This window comes from Helianthus annuus, chromosome 7 (assembly GCF_002127325.2).
Source record: "Helianthus annuus cultivar XRQ/B chromosome 7, HanXRQr2.0-SUNRISE, whole genome shotgun sequence".
NCBI classification, from domain to species: domain Eukaryota; kingdom Viridiplantae; phylum Streptophyta; class Magnoliopsida; order Asterales; family Asteraceae; genus Helianthus; species Helianthus annuus.
In genome coordinates, this window is record NC_035439.2 from 110,362,554 (window position 1) to 110,387,968 (window position 25,415).

Here is a 25,415-nt window from a genome sequence, read left to right on the forward strand (position 1 = left end):
GATAAAATCGCACACGTCATTCTTATACAAAAATCCTTTAAAGGATTTCCAAAGCCCAAATTAATGATATAATAAATCATGGGTTAAATCATCAATGAAGATGATCACTTGTTAAACATCCATTAGCGATATAGTGCCTACGGGCCGAATTATCAAACATCCATTAGTGATGTAGTGCCTACGGGCCATAATTGTTGTCATAATAAGACAAAAGACAGTGGTGGTCTATGACTCCCTGTCAGAAGGGGGTAAAAGAACTACGGTTCAAACCTTCATACCTTGATTCTCTAAAATCTTGGCTAATCTTACAATAACGTCCTCGTGACTAGGCTTTTATGCCATTAGCATTATTATTGTAATTAGGATAAGTATGTTCAAATCCTAAATAAAAAGTGAGTAACAAATTTACCGGATATGGTCTTCGTTACCATGGTTAATGAATTGCCATAAAAGACAATTCTATAATAAACTCCTAAATAAAATTTTCATTATCTTCTGCAGCGGATACAAGCTACTATGGCGAATCCTAATGGAGAAAATAGTCATACGAGTGAAGATGAATATGATAATGCCCAAGTACATTTAACGGGCGCTCAACTAAAGGCTCTTGTCGACAACGCTGTTCAAGCAGCTCTAGATCGACAATATACCGAATCTCGAAGCAGAACCGTTTCCAAACCACCATCAAAACTGAAGACACACTCAAAATCCCACAGCAAACCATTATCCAAACCACTCTCCAAACCCAAAAAGGACGACGACAATCACTCATCAAATGAAAACAGTGTTCATCGTGAAAGGGAGTATACTGATGCATCCCGAGCCAGGGGCTGCACCTACAAGTACTTTGTGTCTTGTAAACCCCGGGACTTCACGGGGGAGAAAGGTGCCGTCGATTGTATGACATGGCTGGATGAGATGACACTGTGGTCGACATCAGTGGCTGTGCGGAAAGGGATGTGGTAAAGTTTGTGTCGCAATCGTTTAAGGGCGAGGCCCTGGCATGGTGGAGGGCGTTGGTTCAGGCCTCGGGAAAGACTGTGCTTTACAGCATGACGTGGGAGGAATTCGTTTCTCTCATCAAAGAAAATTACTGCCCTCAACATGAGGTGGAGAAGATAGAGTCCGATTTTGTATCATTAGTGATGACAAACCTGGACTGCCAAGCCTACTTAACGAGCTTCAACACGATGTCTCGATTGGTTCCATATCTGGTAACCCCGGAACCAAGGAGAATCGCTCGTTTTATCGGGGAGTTAGAACCCGCGATAAAGGCAAGTGTGAAGGCCTCTCGGCCAACGACCTTCAGGTCTGTAACTGACCTCTCTTTGTCCCTCACAATGGACGCGGTCCGACTGAGATCGCTGAGGAATAAGGAGGCCGAGAAGAGGAAGCGTGAGGATGATACCTCACGAAGGTCGGGTAAGAAACACCGTGGGAACGGTGATGGCAAGAGAGGTACAGAGTCGAAGAAAGATGGGCAACAATCTGGAGAGAAGCCGAAGTGCAAAAACTGCCAGAAATTCCACTTTGGGAAATGTAGGCTTGGGTCGAACTCACAGTCCCAGTCGAGATTGCATACTTGTGGACTGTGCAAGTCCAAGGACCATAAGACTGTGGACTGCAAGAAAATAAAGGATGCAACCTGCTATAACTGCAGTGAGAAGGGGCACATTAAGAGCAACTGCCCCAAATTTGCCAAGAAGATAGAAGAAACCAAGAAGAACAATGCTAGAGTCTTCAAGATGGATGTGAAGGAAGCTTTGCAAGACGACAACGTAATCACAGGTACTTTTCTCGTGAATAATATCTTTGCAAGAGTACTTTTCGATTCAGGCGCTGATAAATCCTTCGTAGACCAAAAATTTTGCAAATTGCTGAACATGCCTGTCAAAACCTTAACTGTGAACTACGAGGTAGAGCTAGCAGACGGCACGGTAGAAACCGTCTCCACTATATTAGATGGATGTATGGACTGGTTATCCCACAACCAGGCCCAGATCGTCTGCAACAGAAAACAAATAGTGCTAAAGACCCCGACTGGTGAATCGCTCACCATTCGAGGGGATACGCAGTATGGATTGCCCGAGAATGTAACTATGCTCAAGGCTTCAAGATGTTTAAAAAGAGGCTGTGTCATCTATATGGCACAGGTGATTATTGAAGAGCCCAAACCAAAGATAGAAGACATTCCAATCATTTCGGAGTATCCAGAAGTTTTCCCCGAAGATCTACCTGGGTTGCCACCAGATAGGCAAGTGGAATTCAGAATAGATATCATTCCTGGAGCAGCTCCTATTACTAGAGCACCCTACAGGCTAGCACCAACTGAAATGAAGGAATTGAGGACCCAGCTGGATGAACTGCTGGCTAAAGGTTTCATTAAACCGAGTTCATCCCCTTGGGGAGCACCTGTCCTGTTTGTTAAGAAGAAGGACGGATCAATGAGTCAGTGCATCAATTATCGTGAACTTAATAAGGTCACGATAAAGAATAGATACCCGTTGCCAAGGATCGACGATTTGTTTGATCAGTTGCAAGGGGCTAGCTATTTCTCGAAGATCGACTTGAGGTCGGGCTACCATCAACTGAAGGTCAGAGATGAAGACGTACATAAAACAGCATTTAGGACTCGATACGGTCACTACGAGTTCCTAGTGATGCCTTTTGGGCTCACAAATGCACCGGCTGCGTTCATGGATCTCATGAATCGCGTCTGCAAGCCGTACTTAGACAAATTCGTCATCATATTCATCGACGACATTCTTATCTATTCAAAGAATAAAGCTGACCATGAGAAACACCTACGATGTATTCTCAAATTGCTGCATCGCGAGAAACTCTATGCCAAATTCTCTAAATGCGAATTCTGGCTACGAGAAGTCCAATTTCTTGGACATGTCGTAAGCGAGCGTGGTATCCAGGTGGATCCCGCTAAGGTAGAGGCGGTCATGAACTGGCAAGAGCCAAAGACGCCTACAGAGATCCGTAGTTTCCTGGGGTTAGCAGGATACTACAGGAGATTCATTGAAAATTTCTCAAGGATTGCTGCGCCCTTAACTTCTCTAACCAAGAAGAAGATAAAATTTGTTTGGGGCCCAAAGCAGCAAGAATCCTTTGATATTTTGAAGCAAAGGCTGAGCAACGCTCCTGTGTTGACGCTACCGGAAGGTACCGAAGAGTTCGTAGTTTACTGCGACGCGTCACACACTGGCATGGGGTGTGTGCTCATGCAGAAAGGCAAGGTGATTGCCTATGCTTCGAGACAGTTGAAGGTGCACGAAAAGAATTACACCACCCATGACTTGGAGTTGGGTGCCGTTGTGTTCGCACTAAAACTGTGGAGGCATTATCTGTACGGAATCAAGTTTGTGATCTATTTAGATCACAAGAGCCTTCAACATCTGTTTAATCAGAAGGAGTTGAACATGAGGCAACGCCGTTGGATGGAAACCTTAAATGATTATGATTGTGAGATCAGGTACCATCCCGGCAAGGCGAATGTAGTCGCTGATGCCCTGAGCCGGAAAGAAAGAATGAAACCCATCCGAATTAATGCTAAGAGCATTGAAGTAAAGAATAATCTGATTGAAAGGGTGTTAGCTGCACAGAGAGAAGCTGTGTTGGAAGCTAACTATCCTAAGGAGAAGCTAGGAGTAACTCAGGAGCAGTTAACTCATAGCAAGGATGGAATTTTGAGATTGAATGGGCGAATATGGGTTCCTATTTATGGAGGACTACGAGATGTTATCCTCCAGGAAGCCCATAGTTCCAAATATTCTGTCCATCCTGGAGCAGATAAAATGTATCAGGATTTAAAGGCAAATTATTGGTGGATAGGCTTGAAAAAGTCTGTAGCCGCTTATGTAGCCAAATGCTTGACTTGTGCGCAAGTCAAGGCTGAGCATCAAAAGCCATCTGGCTTGCTACAACAGCCTGAACTTCCTGAATGGTCTCCAGTTAGATCGAACAATCTCTCTACAACATGAGAGAGCAATCTTATCCCTCAAGATGTAGATATCAACAACAAAGGTTATTTTTATGCTATAGACATGTAGGCTCGAGCAGCAAGAAAGAAGTATATTAGCAAAATATCAATTAAGAGCTATAATGTATTAGCAAAGTTTTTTTTTTATACTTAATTTATTATATTTATTTCCAAACAACCTTAATATACCATTTAAGATTATAAATCCTTTTTAAGGTATCTACAGTTTGATTTTTTTTTTCAAGTTGAAAAAAAAAATGATAATAATAACAATTAGAATCTACTTTATTGCTAATTTTTTTTCTAGGAATTTCATGAGCATTACAACTATACCCTTTTTTTTATTCTATGAACTCTACAAGATGAGCAAGTGTCTTAAGGCATCTAACACATACGAAACATATTTCAAATTGCAGAAACATGTATCATACACAAATTAAATCATACGGAGTTACTAACATGACAACGTAAACGTGGAACGAACTAAATTAAATTTAAATGTGGTGAAAACAAAGTAAAACATATCGAAATTCTGATTATTAATACATAAAGGGATTTAGATAGGCACCGGTCCACATAATAGGAATCCAAAAGCGCACATATGTACATGTAATTCACAATTACGTTCATGACCGTAATTGTCAATCACCTTACATCAATGCCCTAATGGTCCTCCCATCATGCATCTCGATAACTTATCCAAATTGTAAGGCAGGCAAAGTGACGATAAAAGAATGATTATCGGTTGTTATAATTCTAAGACATAATCAAATAATAACTAAAGTAGATGTGTTGATCTTGATAGAATATAAAACTGATGTGAAACACCCCTTGAAGCACATATGGTAGCAAGGTTCTTATGGTGCGTAATCGAGTTCGTTCGATGCCGTACTCATTTCAGCCGAGTCATACACCATGTCCCAAGTCATTTAATGACTTAGATAATGAAACCACAGTGATGATGGAACAACTATTCCACACATTCGAGATACATTTAATTACTCTACAATTTTTAAAAGCATATACGCAGCAAGACTATTTAGTTTGTATAAACATTTGGATATAATCGAAACTAATAACTTATTAAATTTACTAACAAATCTTTATTTGATAAAAATGATGATTTTTCTACAGTTGAAAATTTGTATTTAACTAACAAATAATTTAGATAACCTAGACATTAAAAATAAATACCGGAGAACTTGCAAAAATCTCGTACACTGATATGGAACAAGAAAAGGAAACAAAACCGACGCAAAACAAATACTGAGATAAACACTTATAACATGTGTTGACAGATATAAAACTAAACACACGATCTAAATCTAACTCGAAAACTAAACCTGGCACGTAGACGTAAAACAACCAAAAACCGATGTGCATGCTACATCAAATAGTTACGACTGATATGGAAACAAGAACGAATAGTGAACATGAACGTAAGTATAGTTAGTAGTGATTCACAAAAGAAACGCCTCAAGTAGGTAGACCTAAAGACGACAAACTGGCGAGTATGAAGATTGATTGGAAGTCGCAATCCTACCCCAACGTCTACCCATTACCTCACAGGTTTACTTTTTAAGGTTTAAGTTTTTCTACAGGAAAGAGCCTTTGCTCTGATACCATAATTGTAACACCCCGACCCGAATAGGGCTGACGTGTCACTCTTACAGATATCAAAACTAATAACCAATCCATAGCATTAAATAAAAGATCCTAATTACATTTATTACATTACTGAAATAAAGAATCTTGACTAGCAACTTCCTAACGCTCTTCACTGAAATCCCAGATCATCCCATATTACCTGTAAAACAAATAGGAAAAAAAACACAAAAAAAAATACGGCTAAGCCAAAAATTGCTCAGTAACGGAGAAATCAACAGTCCAAGTAAAATCATATTAGCGGCACAATTACTGACACGAGTACTGAAAACAGATGTAAACAACAGACTGATACAAAAACTGATACACTAGCCGATCTGAAACTTTAACGAAAACTGATACGGAAACAAAAGTTATCCATACACATAACCGATATCGAACCCAACACAAAACCGTTGTAGAGACCAATACATAGCTGACCACGATGACTAAAAAATTTTATCTTTTATAAACAAACTTAATGAAAACATCGTTTAAATAATCTAGTATAACGAGAGAAGTTCCTAACCTATTATTCATAGTTTGTAAATGAGACATTTAAACAAATCCAAGAAATAATAACTATCGAATATCTTAAACAATGTTTAATAATGCTATTATTTTTAAAACAAGATACTTGGCAAAAGTATTTTCTTTTATTGAGCATTTGAATGTTATCAAAATAAAATAGTTTATCACATTTCATGGAAATCAACATTAGACAAAAAGAACTAATTTTCTAACTTTGAAAAAGTTATAATTTAGAAATTTAATAAATGTCATAAACCGGATTTCAAATGAAATACTTACAAAAGTTTCGTAAACTGACATGGGAAGACGATACATAATCAAAACCAAATACGTAAGCCTAAACATTTTAAATACCACTAAAAATAAATCGTATAATCTTTAAAAGAAAAGAATTGTCGAACTATTATCTTTAAATAAATGTTTAGATTCAAATCCATCATTATTAATTAATCAAATTTCACAAGTTATTATTTAATTAACATAATTATTTGTATAGCTTTGGAGATTTATATTTAATAACCAAAATAACCTAGATAACTTGAGTTTAAAAGTAGAATAATTTAATCCTTACGAAATTTCTTAAACTGATAAGAAAAATGGACACGTAACAAAGATTGATGCAACGACAAATATCGACAGACACCGAATCAAATACCGAATACAGATACTTTCGGACACAAACTAAACGTGTAACACAGAATCTAAATCCCAACTGAGACTGATACTGATCGAGACAAATCTGACACAAACCGGTACAGATACTGAGTCAAAACAGACATAGCTAATACATAACAGAATCGAATACTGAACACAATTAGAAGCATAATTAACCCAATACACGATCGGAAACAAAACCGGATGCGTACAAACATATTAGACATATCAGAACCGATACTTAACGTATTCACATACAGAAACATATACTAACTTACACGACAAATATGTATCAACAAAATAAATCGTGTAACACAGAAGCACCCAAAGCCAGAAACAGAAACAGACTGGTACACAGCTAGCTAGCCCATGCACCTATGAGATGGTGAGTGTGGCGTTCACCCCTTATTCCATCTCCAGACAGACAAACAAACTCAAACTCAGAGCTAAGATCGATCTATACGCCTCTAGTGGCCAAGGTGCTACACAAGCACGAGCTAGAGACGCCGTGAACTTTGATTACGCACTGTCACGATAAGTGCCATGTCGTTGACGCCCAAACGACAAGCCAGACATGCTTGGGTGACAGAGTACAAATACTAAGGCCTTATAAATAATTTTACAGGGAAATGAAAGTTATACTAACTGGAACATGCGACCATGAGTACAAGTCTGAGGTATGGCATGCTACAACTCACTAATAAGCACACAAACATATACAAATACAAACCGACTCGTATAAGGTATCACATATCAAAAGAATATAGTTATCAAATCATTAAAATAACACTTTAAGACAGAGACAAAAATCCGTACTACAAAGTAACGGACAGAGAAAAAAAAATACTATGATAGCAAGACCAAAGAATCCGTACCAACGAGTAACGAAAAATAAAAATATACTACGATGAATGGAAAACGGAATCCGTACCTTAATTCGGCAAAGCAAAACCAACTCGGTTCGTCCTTAAGTCGTACTAACCCCTACATTTTAATTATGTTGATTAAGATTCAAGAGTTATCGACTTCCTTGTAATGTTTATTGGGTAACTGTTGTTCCGGCAGCAGAGAATTTCAGGATATTTAATTACCAAAAATCTTGTGCCTCTAAAAATCACAATTTACCTTTTTTTTTTTTGAATAGCCAAGCAAACTTCATTAAACCAAACATAAGAAAAGGTTCAGCCAGAGGCTGATTACAGAACCGGAAAGAAACAAAAACAGAAAAAAAGGCACAAGGATACAAACTGCAAAATTATGCTAGCTACATTCTTAAACTGAAATCCCACCACTCTTGTTTAGAAATTGATTTATGCTTTGAACGTTTCAGCACACCAATTAGCGAGGAGTCCTTGATCTCTTCCAATAGCATCTGAACTGAACGGTTTCTACCTGCGAAAATTCTGTCATTTCTGTTTATCCACAGCATCCACATCGATTGAACGGCGATCGCATGTAGACACTTTCTTACATCCCGGCTCCTTTGAATTTCAAGAAAAGCTTGCAAAACCTCTGTTAAATTTCCTTCCACGTTCACCATTGGCGTTTTTGTCCAGTTTGATACTTCCCTCCATACTCTTTTCGCAAAATTACAGCGAAGTAGAATATGGACCGCAGTTTCTTCACTCTCACCGCATATCTTACACGTGATATCCTGAATATTCATTCCCCTATTCCTTAGTGCTTCGGCCGACGGGATTTTTTCCACAATCGCTCGCCAAACAAACATGGAGCACTTCTTTGTTACCCAACTGTTCCAGTAAAACGCGTTCGGATCTGTGTTTATGTCCAGGTAGCGGCCTAAACTGTACCTAACCGCTTTCACATTGAACTCTTCATCCCCATTATGCCTCCAAACCCATATATCTTCTTTATTATCTACGTTTATTTGTTGCAAACGATCTTTCAAGCTAACCATTTCCTGTTTCTCCGAATCGCTATACGGTACTCTAACCCATGCCCAATCCCATATGATCCCCCCAATTATCTTTGTGTACATTTCCTGAACTTTTGCTTTTTTCTGCGCTGATAGTTGGTATAAACTCGGAAATTGATCTTTCAACGGTTCGTTTCCCATCCATAAGTCAACCCAAAACAAAGTTTTGTCACCCCTACCCACTTTACTTCTGAAACTTGTATTAATATTTATATTTTTCCTCGTGAAATCTTTGGCTATTTCCCCAATGTTTTTCCAAACCCCCGCCAAGGATTTTTTAAAAGGAATTGATTCGGTCCTTCTTTGCTTTCCATGTAGCGAGCCTATAACTCTTGACCACAGATTTTCCGGTTCCATCCTATATCTCCACCACCATTTTGCTAAGAGGGCCAAATTCATATCCTTCAGGTTACCTATTCCCAATCCCCCAAAATCTTTCAACGCAACCACTTTCTCCCATTTCACCCATCTAATTTTATTATTTGGTGAGCTCCCACCCCATAGAAATTTTCTCCGTATCCCTTCTAAAACCTTTAAAACGCCACTTGGGCATTTGTAAAGGGAGAAGTAATAGTTTGGTAGACTACCCATAACCGATTTAACTAGTACAACTCTCCCCGCAAATGATAGCGTCTTTGCCTTCCAATTTGTGAGCTTTTTGTTAAACAAATCAATAACTTCCTTCCAATGTGCCAGTCTATTCATATTCGCTCCCACTTTTAAACCTAAGTACACAAACGGGAATTTACCTTCTTTGCAATTAAAATGTGAAGCCATACTTCTCACTTCCTCCACACTTGAACCCACCCCATATAAATGGCTCTTCCGAGAATTTACTTTTAAACCTGATATTAAATAGAAAATTCGTAGAATCCTTTTGAGATTCTTTAAATTAGTTTCCTCCCATTCTCCCAAAAATATCGCGTCGTCCGCATAAAACATGTGTGTCAAATATGGCCCATTCCTTGGCAGTTTTACACCTTGGAATATAGCCTTTTCTTCAGCTTTTATCATCAGCACATGAAGGGCCTCCATGGCAATGATGAACAAAAAAGGAGACAGGGGGTCACCTTGCCTAAGGCCTCTATTGTAATGGAATTCGGCTGTAGGTGACCCATTCACCAAAACTGATCCTTTCCCCGCGAATAGTATTCCCATAACCCAGTTTCTCCACCTTGGAGGGAAGCCCATATGTGACAAGATTGAGATCAAAAACTTCCAATTTAATGTGTCATACGCCTTCTCTATATCTGCTTTGAATACAAGCAATCGCTTACCCGACCGTTTTCCCCACCCCACCACTTCATTTATAATTAGTGGGCCTTCTACTATATTTCTACCCGCCATGAAAGCCGATTGGACATTTGAAACCACCTTCTTAATAACCTTTTTAATTCTATTAGCAAGCACTTTAGAAATTACCTTATTTATCACGCCAATCAGGGATATAGGTCTAAAATCTGAAGGGGTAATTGGATCATTTACCTTCGGTATAAGAGCAATGAACGAGGCGCTGCACGAATGGTGAATCGACCCATGTATGTAGAACTGATTCATGATCTCCATCATTATTCCTTTCACTTCCTCCCAATATGTTTTTATGAACTTGAAAGTAATGCCATCCGGTCCGGGCGACTTGTCTGAACCACAATCCCATACAGCCCTTCTTACCTCTTGTAACGAGAACTGACGCACTAAACCCTCCGCATCGTCCCCACTCAGCTTTTTAAAACCACCTGCTCCGATTCTCGGTCTTACGTACACCGGTTCTTTAAATTTTTCTTGGAATGACATCAGAAATTGTGTTTTTATTTCCCTTGGGTCCGATACCCACACCCCGTTTATCCATAAACCGCTGATCTTGTTCCTAGCTATATGATTATTCACTATCGAGTGAAAATATTTGGTATTCTCATCCCCCAATCCTATCCAATTTGCCCTCGCCTTCTGTTGTAGGTCCGATGCGATCTTACCGTGCCACCTTTTAATTTTATCTTTGCAATCTTGCCATAAAGCTATCTCTTCTCTCGACAATGCTCTACTTTCTGCTGATGCGTCCAATTGTGACAGCTTGTTCAGGGCTTCCGACAAGTCTTTCTCCTCTTCCTCTTTTCTATTTTTACGCCATTTTTTTAATTCTTCTTTCACTGCCTTAAGTTTTATAGCCAGAACTTCATCCTTAAATCTCGATTCACATATCGAATTAAGGCCCTTCCTCACTGTCTCGTCAAAGCCCACCAAGTCGAACCAACTGTTAAACATTCTAAAGGGGGTCAGACCAAAGCTATTATATATGGTGTTTAAAATAAGTGGGCTATGATCCGAGATATTTCTACCGAGTGCTAGTAATGAAGCATTTGGCCATTTATTCATGAAATTTTCACACACCAAGACTCTATCTAGTTTACTCAGATTTGTACCGTCACCGGATAAAAAAGTGTACTTCATCCCCCCCATATTGTATTCCTGGAACCCCCCTCTACTTATAAAACTATTAAAGCATAAGGCAGCCCCTGCATCAAACTGTGAGTTAAACCTCTCATCGGGAAATCTAACTTCATTGAAATCCCCTAACATTATCCATAACCCCGTAATTGAATTCTTAACTGACAATAATTCTTCCCACATGATTCTCCTATTATTTTTACTTGTCGAACCATAAACATTTACGATAACCAGGTCTATATCGTCGCCCACAATCTTGCCTTTTATCAAGACAAAATTTTGATTTTTCAACTCCTGTTCTTTTTTAAAAACAGTAGGATTCCAGATTGATAATAATCCCCCAGACCGACCCTCCGCGTCAACTTTCGAGAACTCGAAACTCGAATTATCCCAGAACCGAGCAATTCTACTTAAGGATAAGTCCCTAAACTGCGTTTCTTGAATGGCAAAAAAGGACAAGTTATACTTACTAATTAGACGCCTAACTTCAGCCGCTTTCCCTGCTCCTCCGGCTCCTTTAATGTTGATGGATCCGAAATTCATTGCTTCCTAACATCCACCTGGTCTTCAATAACCGACTTGTTTACCAACGAAACGTGCTTCGATAGGTCAACCCCCAACATCTCCCCAATTTTTACTGTTTCAACCGTTTCCTTACCCACCACTTGTTCTATTTCGCCTATCTCGACATCATTCTCTTCATTCCCACTCACGAAGACATGTTGCCCTAGTAAATCTGAATTGTCATCCTCCTCCCATTCTGAGTTCAATTCATCATCTACACTCTGCCCCTTGCCTTCAAACAAGCTAAATTCTTCCTCAGCGGCTCTATTTTTTCCTTTGTTTTTTCTTCTGCTCGATCTCCTTTTCTTCAAAGATAGTCTCCTTTTTACTCTAATTCTAGAATCATCCGACAGTTCGATATTTAAGTCTGGGATTTTATTTTTTCCAACAGAATTTTGTGGTTTTAATGAGTTCACACGGGCCTCCGCCAGTGAAACTCTTTTCCTCTTCTTTTGGATTATGCTATCAGGCCCGCCTGCTTCCTTAGTAGGCCCTCCCTCCGTGTTTGATATAATTGGGTCACCCAACACACCCACACTAGGCCCATTTTCTAACTTTGGGGCTGTTATCTTGTCCGGCCCACTATTACTATCCATACGATCCCCTTTATTTTGACTTTCTGTAGTGGACCCCTCCTCATTAGTAGCCTCCAAACTGGGAATTAATATTTCTTTTATTGCGGCGGCCGGCTCCTCGGTTCCATCATTGTTGCAATCAAAATCTTCCGACTGTACATCTTCCGACTGTTCTTCCTGGTCCAACTGTTCATTTTCCGCCTTTTCGTTTACCAACTGTGGCTTCGCCGGAATCGGAGCAGGTTCTCCGATCACCTCTGTCTCCATGTTGACCGGCTGTGAAGTGACATCGTTTGCTCCTGGGTATTGTTCCTCGTCCTGGTCTTGTTCCTTAACGAACTCCGGAGTCCAGAACTGATTTATCTCCGAGACCCAGACGTCAAAAGACTGATTCTTCCATCTAATTGGTATTTTTTCTTCGATTGTTGATCCGTTCTATACTAGGACGCCAATAACTTCTTCGTTAAAACACACATCCTTCTCGTCCGCATCCGACTTTTTTATTACTTTACCAAACTTCTCGCCAATACATTCAAAAACTGTGTCTATCCATAGTTGTAATGGGACTCCTCTGATTCTCAGCCATGCAATTCTTTCGTAAGGTATTCTTTCTCCGTTCCAAACGCTTATACACCTGAACCATTCCTTCCGATTGTCTTCCTTTTTCAAGAACAAGTTAAGTTCTTCTATTGAATCAAACACTACCAATAATTTCAGCCCACCCAAATATCTGACCTGTGCCCTATTCACTCCCAGATCTTTCATCATCTGACTAGCTCCCCTTAGTGCCTCAATACTGTGTAATTCTCCAATTACCGAAGAACCTCTCCATGCTTTTAGTGGGACCGATTCGTTTGCGAATCTTAGTTCACTTACGTTTACTTGGTGTTTCGGTCTGCCTGATACAACGTCTGCCCAGGTAGTTCCTTGTTTCACGTGCCCGTTATTTGGAGCCGACCGCTCGTTGTTTACTGGAGCGACTGGGTCTTGTATCTTTTCCGTCCAAACCTTACTTTTTCCCCGTGTCTTCTTTTCCACTTTAACAAATCTGGCGACGTTTGCTCTAATCCTCCATCCATAGAAGTTCATTTGATTCAAAGCTTTGACCATCTTATCGGTGTCTTTCACATTGACAAACCTCAGGAAACCAAAACGATTCTTCCATTTATCCAGTTTTCTTGCTATATAGGCATCCACTATGTGTCCGTAATTCTTACATTCTATCCATAATTCTCCGTCTGTAATGTGTGGATGCAGATTAGAGACATAAAAGGTTACTGCTTTTTCCTTTTTGTCTTCGTCATTGTATTCCGATACTATCTCGCCTTCCTCTCTCTTCTCTCTCTCCATGGCTACTCCGATAGAACAAATGAACAGAATACAAACCGACCTAGAGGTGTTAATGGGATTCGAACCAGTCTAGCTTAACTATACTCAGATAGCCGCGACCGGTATCAGACCCGCTAAGCCCTCCGGGAGACCGTCAATACTCTGCGGGAAAGGAGGCCAGGAGAAAGATGTCACTCACCAGATTAAAAAGAGATATTCACTCGAAACGCAGGCAGAAGCTTCAACCAAGATATGGAGAACGGTACGACTGGACAAGGATTGTTATCCAGGACCCTTCACAATATTCCGGCGAGGCTAAACTCCGGCGTCTTTTCAGCTCCTCACTTTAGTCGGCTTTAAATTTAAAAAGTTAACACCTTCAATTTGTTGAAAATCTCCTCACAATTTACCTATTGTAGATTTATACTCTTTATCATTTTTAAGTCATAAATAGTATTCGGCTGATCCTACAAGAGTACAAGTGGGTTCGCTACGTGCATTAATCCTTTCAAGTTAGACAAACCAATTGATTTCGAATAGCCACCGTTGTTTCTTTTGTTTCCTTTATGTGATATACTTGTACACATACATTAATCTTAGTAGTATCAAACAGTAACCAAAAGAAATATTTAAAAACTCACCGGTAAAAGTTCACAAAACCTTTATTCAAAAATTATATCTCCAAATGTATGAAGAGTAATTTTGAAAACACCAAGTTTTACTTTAAGATTAAATAAAACCATGTTAACAAAATTCTAAGTTACATAATACGATCAGGTTTGGAAAAGATAATAATATGCCATTACTATTATTGAGTGCTCATAGTTATACATACTTTCACTTAACAGAAGCCTAATCTCTAAACTCAATTTTAATTCAAGACTTTATCTTAATTGTGTGGGAAACCATGAGGGCTAAGACTCATGAGCAAAACACAAACTATCAAAATTATTAGCGTTTTATGTTCTTAATAAAATAAGGTCTTAGTCTCCGGAACAAAACGAGATTACCACACCACATCCGAACCAACTAATAAAAAAAATAACAGAAGCAAAAGAGCAGACTGTTACCTCAATAAAAGAGTGAACTGAATGGATTAGAGCGGTGACAAAGGCCGGTTCAAGATGAATACGTGGTGGTATACGGCCGTGTATGGAGCAGCTCGACAGCTGCGGATGGAGGTGCCATGACGAAGTAATGACGCGAGTGCTTATCGCGGAGAAATAAGGCAGTGTAGAACTCGAGATCAGAAGTGTATATGCATGTTTTGGCAGGGTGCGGTGGTGATCGTTGCGGCTCGAAATAGAGACTGAGTAAATCGGCTACAAGACTTAAACAGATGTTGATTGTGTTCGTTTATCGTTGTGGGTTGATGATGATGTTGAGCCGGAGTACAAACGTAGAGAAGGAAAAGGTGAGGCGGCTAATATTCTTTTTTTTTAGGGTTCTGCTCAAGGATTTTAAAAAGTGAAAGATTGCTAATAGCATAATCTAATCCCAAAGGTTTCAGTCAATTAGTTGGAATGAAGTCAAACATTAAACTATAGCAAATAAAGTTTGCAAACTTATAGTAATTATCTTCTATGAATATAGGCCATTAAAACTCACTAATATTTTACTTTCTTCTTGAACGAAAATAATGTGTTTCTCAAAAAAATTATTAAAAAGGTAATTTAATGCTCATAAATACATTTCTCTATCAATTTAATTAAATTTCCTTTTATAGAAGTAATTGAAATTGTATTATTTACTATATATTGTTTTTATTGAATTTCTGAATATTACAATTCTACCCACTTAAAAAAAAATTTCGTCCTCGAAATTGTTAGATACTGGTTCCCTAACGTATTTCAAATGCAAAAAAATAATAATAATAATAATAATAATAATAATAATAATAATAATAATAATAATAATAATAATAAATAAGAGTTTGAACTTCATGAAGAATTTCTATGCTCGATTAGCTAAATGATTGGAAATACAAATCACAACTTGAAATTTCATAAATCCAAATGTACGGAACTTCAATCCCAAGAAATGGAGAGTGTCACGATCGAAATAAATGAGTGATAAATGGATATTAAGACTTAATGAACGAAAATTCAAACATATCAAGAACAATAGACTAAAATACGAAGTAGTAAAATAAGAGGTAAACGATTTCAGGTAGTGAAATCAGTTGACAAGTCCTCTTAAATGTGATGAAACGGAAAATGGTCTCCAGTTAGATCGAACAATCTCTCTACAACATGAGAGAGCAATCTTATCCCTCAAGATGTAGATATCAACAACAAAGGTTATTTTTATGCTATAGACATGTAGGCTCGAGCAGCAAGAAAGAAGTATATTAGCAAAATATCAATTAAGAGCTATAATGTATTAGCAAAGTTTTTTTTTATACTTAATTTATTATATTTATTTCCAAACAACCTTAATATACCATTTAAGATTATAAATCCTTTTTAAGGTATCTACAGTTTGATTTTTTTTTTCAAGTTGAAAAAAAAATGATAATAATAACAATTAGAATCTACTTTATTGCTAATTTTTTTTTTCTAGGAATTTCATGAGCATTACAACTATACCCTTTTTTTTTATTCTATGAACTCTACAAGATGAGCAAGTGTCTTAAGGCATCTAACACATACGAAACATATTTCAAATTGCAGAAACATGTATCATACACAAATTAAATCATACGGAGTTACTAACATGACAACGTAAACGTGGAACGAACTAAATTAAATTTAAATGTGGTGAAAACAAAGTAAAACATATCGAAATTCTGATTATTAATACATAAAGGGATTTAGATAGGCACCGGTCCACATAATAGGAATCCAAAAGCGCACATATGTACATGTAATTCACAATTACGTTCATGACCGTAATTGTCAATCACCTTACATCAATGCCCTAATGGTCCTCCCATCATGCATCTCGATAACTTATCCAAATTGTAAGGCAGGCAAAGTGACGATAAAAGAATGATTATCGGTTGTTATAATTCTAAGACATAATCAAATAATAACTAAAGTAGATGTGTTGATCTTGATAGAATATAAAACTGATGTGAAACACCCCTTGAAGCACATATGGTAGCAAGGTTCTTATGGTGCGTAATCGAGTTCGTTCGATGCCGTACTCATTTCAGCCGAGTCATACACCATGTCCCAAGTCATTTAATGACTTAGATAATGAAACCACAGTGATGATGGAACAACTATTCCACACATTCGAGATACATTTAATTACTCTACAATTTTTAAAAGCATATACGCAGCAAGACTATTTAGTTTGTATAAACATTTGGATATAATCGAAACTAATAACTTATTAAATTTACTAACAAATCTTTATTTGATAAAAATGATGATTTTTCTACAGTTGAAAATTTGTATTTAACTAACAAATAATTTAGATAACCTAGACATTAAAAATAAATACCGGAGAACTTGCAAAAATCTCGTACACTGATATGGAACAAGAAAAGGAAACAAAACCGACGCAAAACAAATACTGAGATAAACACTTATAACATGCGTTGACAGATATAAAACTAAACACACGATCTAAATCTAACTCGAAAACTAAACCTGGCACGTAGACGTAAAACAACCAAAAACCGATGTGCATGCTACATCAAATAGTTACGACTGATATGGAAACAAGAACGAATAGTGAACATGAACGTAAGTATAGTTAGTAGTGATTCACAAAAGAAACGCCTCAAGTAGGTAGACCTAAAGACGACAAACTGGCGAGTATGAAGATTGATTGGAAGTCGCAATCCTACCCCAACGTCTACCCATTACCTCACAGGTTTACTTTTTAAGGTTTAAGTTTTTCTACAGGAAAGAGCCTTTGCTCTGATACCATAATTGTAACACCCCGGCCCGAATAGGGCTGACGTGTCACTCTTACAGATATCAAAACTAATAACCAATCCATAGAATTAAATAAAAGATCCTAATTACATTTATTACATTACTGAAATAAAGAATCTTGACTAGCAACTTCCTAACGCTCTTCACTGAAATCCCAGATCATCCCATATTACCTATAAAACAAATAGGAAAAAAAACACAAAAAAAAAATACGGCTAAGCCAAAAATTGCTCAGTAACGGAGAAATCAACAGTCCAAGTAAAGTCATATTAGCGGCACAATTACTGACACGAGTACTGAAAACAGATGTAGACAACATACTGATACAAAAACTGATACACTAACCGATCTGAAACTTTAACGAAAACTGATACGGAAACAAAAGTTATCCATACACATAACCGATATCGAACCCAACACAAAACCGTTGTAGAGACCAATACATAGCTGACCACGATGACTAAAATATTTTATCTTGTATAAACAAACTTAATGAAAACATCGTTTAAATAACCTAGTATAACGAGAGAAGTTCCTAACCTATTATTCATAGTTTGTAAATGAGACATTTAAACAAATCCAAGAAATAATAACTATCGAATATCTTAAACAATGTTTAATAATGCTATTATTTTTAAAACAAGATACTTGGCAAAAGTATTTTCTTTTATTGAGCATTTGAATGTTATCAAAATAAAATAGTTTATCACATTTCATGGAAATCAACATTAGACAAAAAGAACTAATTTTCTAACTTTGAAAAAGTTATAATTTAGAAATATAATAAATGTCATAAACCGGATTTCAAATGAAATACTTACAAAAGTTTCGTAAACTGACATGGGAAGACGATACATAATCAAAACCAAATACGTAAGACTAAACATTTTAAATACCACTAAAAATAAATCGTATAATCTTTAAAAGAAAAGAATTGTCGAACTATTATCTTTAAATAAATGTTTAGATTCAAATCCATCATTATTAATTAATCAAATTTCACAAGTTATTATTTAATTAACATAATTATTTGTATAGCTTTGGAGATTTATATTTAATAACCAAAATAATCTAGATAACTTGAGTTTAAAAGTAGAATAATTTAATCCTTACAAAATTTCTTAAACTGATAAGAAAAATGGACACGTAACAAAGATTGATGCAACGACAAATATCGACAGACACCGAATCAAATACTGAATACAGATACTTTAGGACACAAACTAAACGTGTAACACAGAATCTAAATCCCAACTGAGACTGATACTGATCGAGACAAATCTGACACAAACCGGTACAGATACTGAGTCAAAACAGACATAGCTAATACATAACAGAATCGAATACTGAACATAATTAGAAGCATAATTAACCCAATACACGATCGGAAACAAAACCGGATGCGTACAAACATATTAGACATATCAGAACCGATACTTAACGTATTCACATACAGAAACATATACTAACTTACACGACAAATATGTATCAACAAAATAAATCGTGTAACACAGAAGCACCCAAAGCCAGAAACAGAAACAGACTGGTACACAGCTAGCTAGCCCATGCACCTATGAGATGGTGAGTGTGGCGTTCACCCCTTATTCCATCTCCAGACAGACAAACAAACTCAAACTCAGAGCTAAGATCGATCTATACGCCTCTAGTGGCCAAGGTGCTACACAAGCACGAGCTAGAGACGCCGTGAACTTTGATTACGCACTGTCACGATAAGTGCCATGTCGTTGACGCCCAAACGACAAGCCAGACATGCTTGGGTGACAGAGTACAAATACTAAGGCCTTATAAATAATTTTACAGGGAAATGAAAGTTATACTAACTGGAACATGCGACCATGAGTACAAGTCTGAGGTATGGCATGCTACAACTCACTAATAAGCACACAAACATATACAAATACAAACCGACTCGTATAAGGTATCACATATCAAAAGAATATAGTTATCAAATCATTAAAATAACACTTTAAGACAGAGACAAAAATCCGTACTACAAAGTAACGGACAGAGAAAAAAAAATACTATGATAGCAAGACCAAAGAATCCGTACCAACGAGTAACGAAAAATAAAAATATACTACGATGAATGGAAAACGGAATCCGTACCTTAATTCGGCAAAGCAAAACCAACTCGGTTCGTCCTTAAGTCGTACTAACCCCTACATTTTAATTATGTTGATTAAGATTCAAGAGTTATCGACTTCCTTGTAATGTTTATTGGGTAACTGTTGTTCCGGCAGCAGAGAATTTCAGGATATTTAATTACCAAAAATCTTGTGCCTCTAAAAATCACAATTTACCTATTGTAGATTTATACTCTTTATCATTTTTAAGTCATAAATAGTATTCGGCTGATCCTACAAGAGTACAAGTGGGTTCGCTACGTGCATTAATCCTTTCAAGTTAGACAAACCAATTGATTTCGAATAGCCACCGTTGTTTCTTTTGTTTCCTTTATGTGATATACTTGTACACATACATTAATCTTAGTAGTATCAAACAGTAACCAAAAGAAATATTTAAAAACACACCGGTAAAAGTTCACAAAACCTTTATTCAAAAATTATATCTCCAAATGTATGAAGAGTAATTTTGAAAACACCAAGTTTTACTTTAAGATTAAATAAAACCATGTTAACAAAATTCTAAGTTACATAATGCGATCAGGTTTGGAAAAGATAATAATATGCCATTACTATTATTGGGTGCTCATAGTTATACATACTTTCACTTAACAGAAGCCTAATCTCTAAACTCAATTTTAATTCAAGACTTTATCTTAATTGTGTGGGAAACCATGAGGGCTAAGACTCATGAGCAAAACACAAACTATCAAAATTATTAGCGTTTTATGTTCTTAATAAAATAAGGTCTTAGTCTCCGGAACAAAACGAGATTACCACACCACATCCGAACCAACTAATAAAAAAAATAACAGAAGCAAAAGAGCGGACTGTTACCTCAATAAAAGAGTGAACTGAATGGATTAGAGCGGTGACAAAGGCCGGTTCAAGATGAATACGTGGTGGTATACGGCCGTGTACGGAGCAGCTCGACAGCTGCGGATGGAGGTGCCATGACGAAGTAATGACGCGAGTGCTTATCGCGGAGAAATAAGGCAGTGTAGAACTCGAGATCAGAAGTGTATATGCATGTTTTGGCAGGGTGCGGTGGTGATCGTTGCGGCTCGAAATAGAGACTGAGTAAATCGGCTACAAGACTTAAACAGATGTTGATTGTGTTCGTTTATCGTTGTGGGTTGATGATGATGTTGAGCCGGAGTACAAACGTAGAGAAGGAAAAGGTGAGGCGGCTAATATTCTTTTTTTTTTAGGGTTCTGCTCAAGGATTTTAAAAAGTGAAAGATTGCTAATAGCATAATCTAATCCCAAAGGTTTCAGTCAATTAGTTGGAATGAAGTCAAACATTAAACTATAGCAAATAAAGTTTGCAAACTTATAGTAATTATCTTCTATGAATATAAGGGTGATCGGGGCACCCTTCGGGGACCCCTTCGGTGACACCATTTGCCGAGCGGTAAGGCACCGCCATTCATGCGGGACAGCAAATCGGTGAGGTGGTTGGGGGTAAAACCGGTGGCGGTTCACCGAAGAGAGAGGGAGGAGAGAGAGAGGGGCGGTCCAATCAATGCTTTTCTTTCTTTTTTTTTTAATAAAAACCAAGTCACCTAAGAGGGGAGTGCCGCCATCAATTTAGGGTGTTAGGGGAGTTTAAGAGGGGAGTTGACGTGGCACACAAGGATTGGTTGGGCGTAAGAGAGGGGACTCACCTCTTAGGTGAGCACCCCTTACACCCTAAGCCATTAAAACTCACTAATATTTTACTTTCTTCTTGAACGAAAATAATGTGTTTCTCAAAAAAATTATTAAAAAGGTAATTTAATGCTCATAAATACATTTATCTATCAATTTAATTAAATTTCCTTTTATAGAAGTAATTGAAATTGTATTATTTACTATATATTGTTTTTGTTGAATTTCTGAATATTACACTTATAGCTCCGACACATTAGCCCAGTTATACGTAGATAAGATTGTAGTCTTGCATGGCATACCTGTGTCTATTGTCTCTGATCGAGATACTAGATACACGTCTCATTTCTGGAAAAGTTTCCAGCAATCTTTGGGCACACGTTTGAACTTTAGTACGGCTTACCATCCTCAGACTGACGGTCAGAGTGAGCGTACTATTCAAACGTTAGAAGACATGCTGCGGGCATGTGCTATCGATTTAGGTGGTAGTTTGGATAAGAACCTACCACTAATCGAATTCTCCTACAACAATAGCTACCATACCAGCATAAAGGCTGCGCCTTTCGAGGCATTATACGGTAGAAAGTGTAGATCGCCTGTTTGTTGGGCGGAAGTGGGAGAGGTCCAATTATCAGGGCCAGAGATAGTCTTCGAAACAATGGACAAGATTGTCCAGATTCGAGAGCGTCTCAAAGCTGCCCGTGATAGGCAGAAAAGCTACGCTGATCCAAAGCGTAAGGATTTTCACTTCGAGGTAGTTGAAAAAGTGTTACTAAAAGTATCACCCTGGAAGGGGGTGATGCGCTTCGGTAAGAAGGGCAAACTGAGCCCGAGATACATAGGACCTTTCGAGGTTATCGAACGTGTCGGGTCAGTTTCCTATAAGTTGAACTTACCAAAAGAGCTCAATGGAATTCACAACGTGTTCCACATCTGCAATCTAAAGAAGTGCTTCGCTGATGAATCATTGGTGATCCCACACACAGATGTGCATATAGATGAGAGCTTGAAGTTTGTGGAGAAGCCTTTGTCGATTGAAGACCGACAAGTAAAGAAGCTTCGCAGGAAACATGTACCGATAGTTAAGGTTAAATGGGATGCCCGGAGAGGTCCCGAATTCACGTGGGAAGTTGAATCCACGATGAAAGAGAAATATCCCTATTTGTTTGAGTAAATCTCGGGTCGAGATTTATTTTAAGGGGGTGAGGATGTAACACCTCGAAATTTTGTGTCCAATAATGTATTGACACGTGTCTTGAGTTTACACGTGGCATTTAATATTAAATAAAGGACTAAAGTTGACAAACCTTGAAAGTATGTAAATTCGAGGGTTATAAATGTCAAACAAAGGTAAGTATACTGTATAGTAACCCTAAGCGATGCTCGTACCTTCAAACGAATAAATCATGGATCGTACGGAAGCGAAACGCGGAAGAAAGTGAGAGATTACAAGCTGCAGGGGTTAACTGTGTCAACATGTTTAATTATACCTCTGAGTGACCCTTTGACGTACCCGAGGCTTTGTAACAGTAAAATACGCTCACTAGAATGTACTATATAAGTTCCGCGAAGTTCTGTTTTAAAACGAGAAAATTATGATCAAATTCGTACGAGAAGGGTTAAAAGCGTCAACAATGAAAGTTAAGGCTTTCCGAATAATTAACAAACTAACCGGGGACTTAACAATGCGGGTAAATAACACGAGGCCCTTAGTTGTAAATAATCGAGGGCCAAATCGCAAAGTTACCCCTTCAAACCCGAAAGGTCAGGTTATTAATTACCAAAGATTTCGTTATTAATTACCAAGATTTAGGCAATGATTATAAAAGATTCAAAAATCTTGAAAAATAGACCTGACGCGGGCCGCGTAAAGGTTAAGGGTTAGTTAACGCGGGCCGCGAGCCACCTGTTAATCCGGTTTCTAACTTATGGGTTCAGGCGGCCCGCGACCAAGATGCATGAACCCTTAACATGGGCCGCGTGGGACACACAGTAACAGAAACATGGGCAGCTTCAATGATTTGGCTTGTAGACGAACTTGTGAGCAATCAATGAAGCATGGGCGCCCTCTACCTGACCCCTAGCACCTCAGGACACTTGTTGATCATCCATGAGCAATGTAGGATGTGTTGTGATGATCTTGTTCACCAAACTTTGCTATAAAGGGCCATACTTGGTTCACAAATGAAACACACCTCAAAACACATCTTCTGATCATTCCTGGAGCTCACAAGCTTTCTTCTAACATTCCTAAGTCGTGCACAAGTCTCTGTAAGTATGCCAAACCTTCTATGGCTTTGTTTTTGCTAAGTTTAGCCTAAAAGTCAATTCGTCGTAACTAACGATTGACTTTGCGATAAATCACGAATGATCCAGTGAATTGTCGAATCAAAAGTAGTTATGTGTTGGTATTTATGTGGGTAATAAACCCCTAAAAGGGTTCCCCCTGATCACCACTCTAACTAGTTCAAATGTCGAGTCAAACGTATACTTAAAAAGTCAACAGAAAGCCATTTTTGCGATTCTTGCATAATCTGTAATATAGATGATATGAAACCTGTTTGAACACTCATAAAACATGATAATAAGTATACTAACTTGTCTAAGCTCATTTGATTCGGCCATTTGCTATATTGACCCGGTTCGGGGCCGAATGTCGCAAAAGTTTGACTTTTGCTTTGACTTCAGTTCTGACCCGTTTTAGTGCAATGTAGATATGCCTTAGGACTCTCTTAGGACCAGGTCACGTGATTATATCACCCTCTGTGACCGGTTCGTTGTTTGTCCGAGTCTTTTACGCATTTCCGTTAATTACTAAAAAGTTGACCGTAACGCCCTTTTTAAAATGAAACGAGTATTTCGGACACGTGAAGGGACCATAACCTTGCTTACTAAATCCTAAGCATGTCCCTAAAGTTTCACGCCAATCCGAGGTCTAGAATAGGAGTTATGCTAAATAGCGCAATTAAAGGAAACTTTTGTAATAAACGGCGCGATTAGCATAACGCCTACCTAAACCAAGATTTCGACACCAAACCTTTTATTTACTGTTGTAAAATAATATTTTGGGATTTTTAAAGATTTTTAATTAATTTTAACCTGCACATAACCTGCGGTTATGGCTACGGTTCGGTAAATACCGAATATACCCTTTTCGGCCAAAACTTGAGTTCTACAAGGTCTTTTGACCCGATTCCAGTTGCTACTGCTTTTAAATAATAAATAAAGTATTTTGAACTTTATAAACTGATCGGGAAACTCAGATTTCCTGTAGAACCCAGAAACCTCTTTTATAATCTTTAAAAAGACCGAAATACCCCTTCGGGGCATAAAATGAACCTAAACTCGTTACGGGTATCACGGAAGGTATCCTACTGATACCACAACCTCTTTAAGGCATATTGACTTGGGAAACAAGTGTAGGACTCTTACGGTTACCCATTGCGCCTACTGCACGCACGGTTCGGCTTATGTAACTAGTTTACATAAATTAGCCGATACGGGTCAAACCATATTATTTTGACCCCAAAATCCAGAGTGTGAATATTAAACCCATATAAAACAAGTCTTCGAACTTGTTGGGCCAGAATCACATTCCATTCTCGGTTTTCGCCTTTCACGCGATTAAACCGTATCTATCCCTTGAAACTGACCGGTCTAGGCTACGGCTAATATAAAGACCCGTTAGGATTCTAATAGGTTATTTTAAAACCTTCGTTCCAGAATAGGAGCCCCAGTAAAAGATATCTGTGATTTAATCAATTAAGGACAATACTTGCAAAGGTAAATACTTTTAACTTATTTCCGTATTACGGGCTTGGGTTACGGTATATATAAAATACCGCTTGATCCAGCATCAAATCTTCCATCGTTTGGTGGTTAATTGAATAATTTGATCGGCTCGTTTAAACAGTCTTGTTACTTAAAAGCCTTTGGGGGGTTAATGACCATGTCCCGGATATCCTTGGCATCATTTTACGAAATGGCCACGACCTCGGCATTATGTCTATAATTAATAAAAGATGTAACCGTTGGTTTACCCACCTCGGTTTTACGCAATGTGGT

General features: G+C 38.0%; 1 protein-coding gene across 1 annotated transcript; it reads right to left on the minus strand.

Moving 5' to 3' along the window:
- Positions 1–12,772: 12,772 nt before the first annotated feature.
- On the minus strand, positions 12,773–13,687 carry LOC110924963. Its single transcript, XM_022168937.1, has one exon. The coding sequence runs from the start codon at positions 13,685–13,687 to the stop codon at positions 12,773–12,775; it is 915 nt and encodes a 304-aa protein (XP_022024629.1).
- Between the last annotated feature and the right edge of the window lie 11,728 nt (positions 13,688–25,415).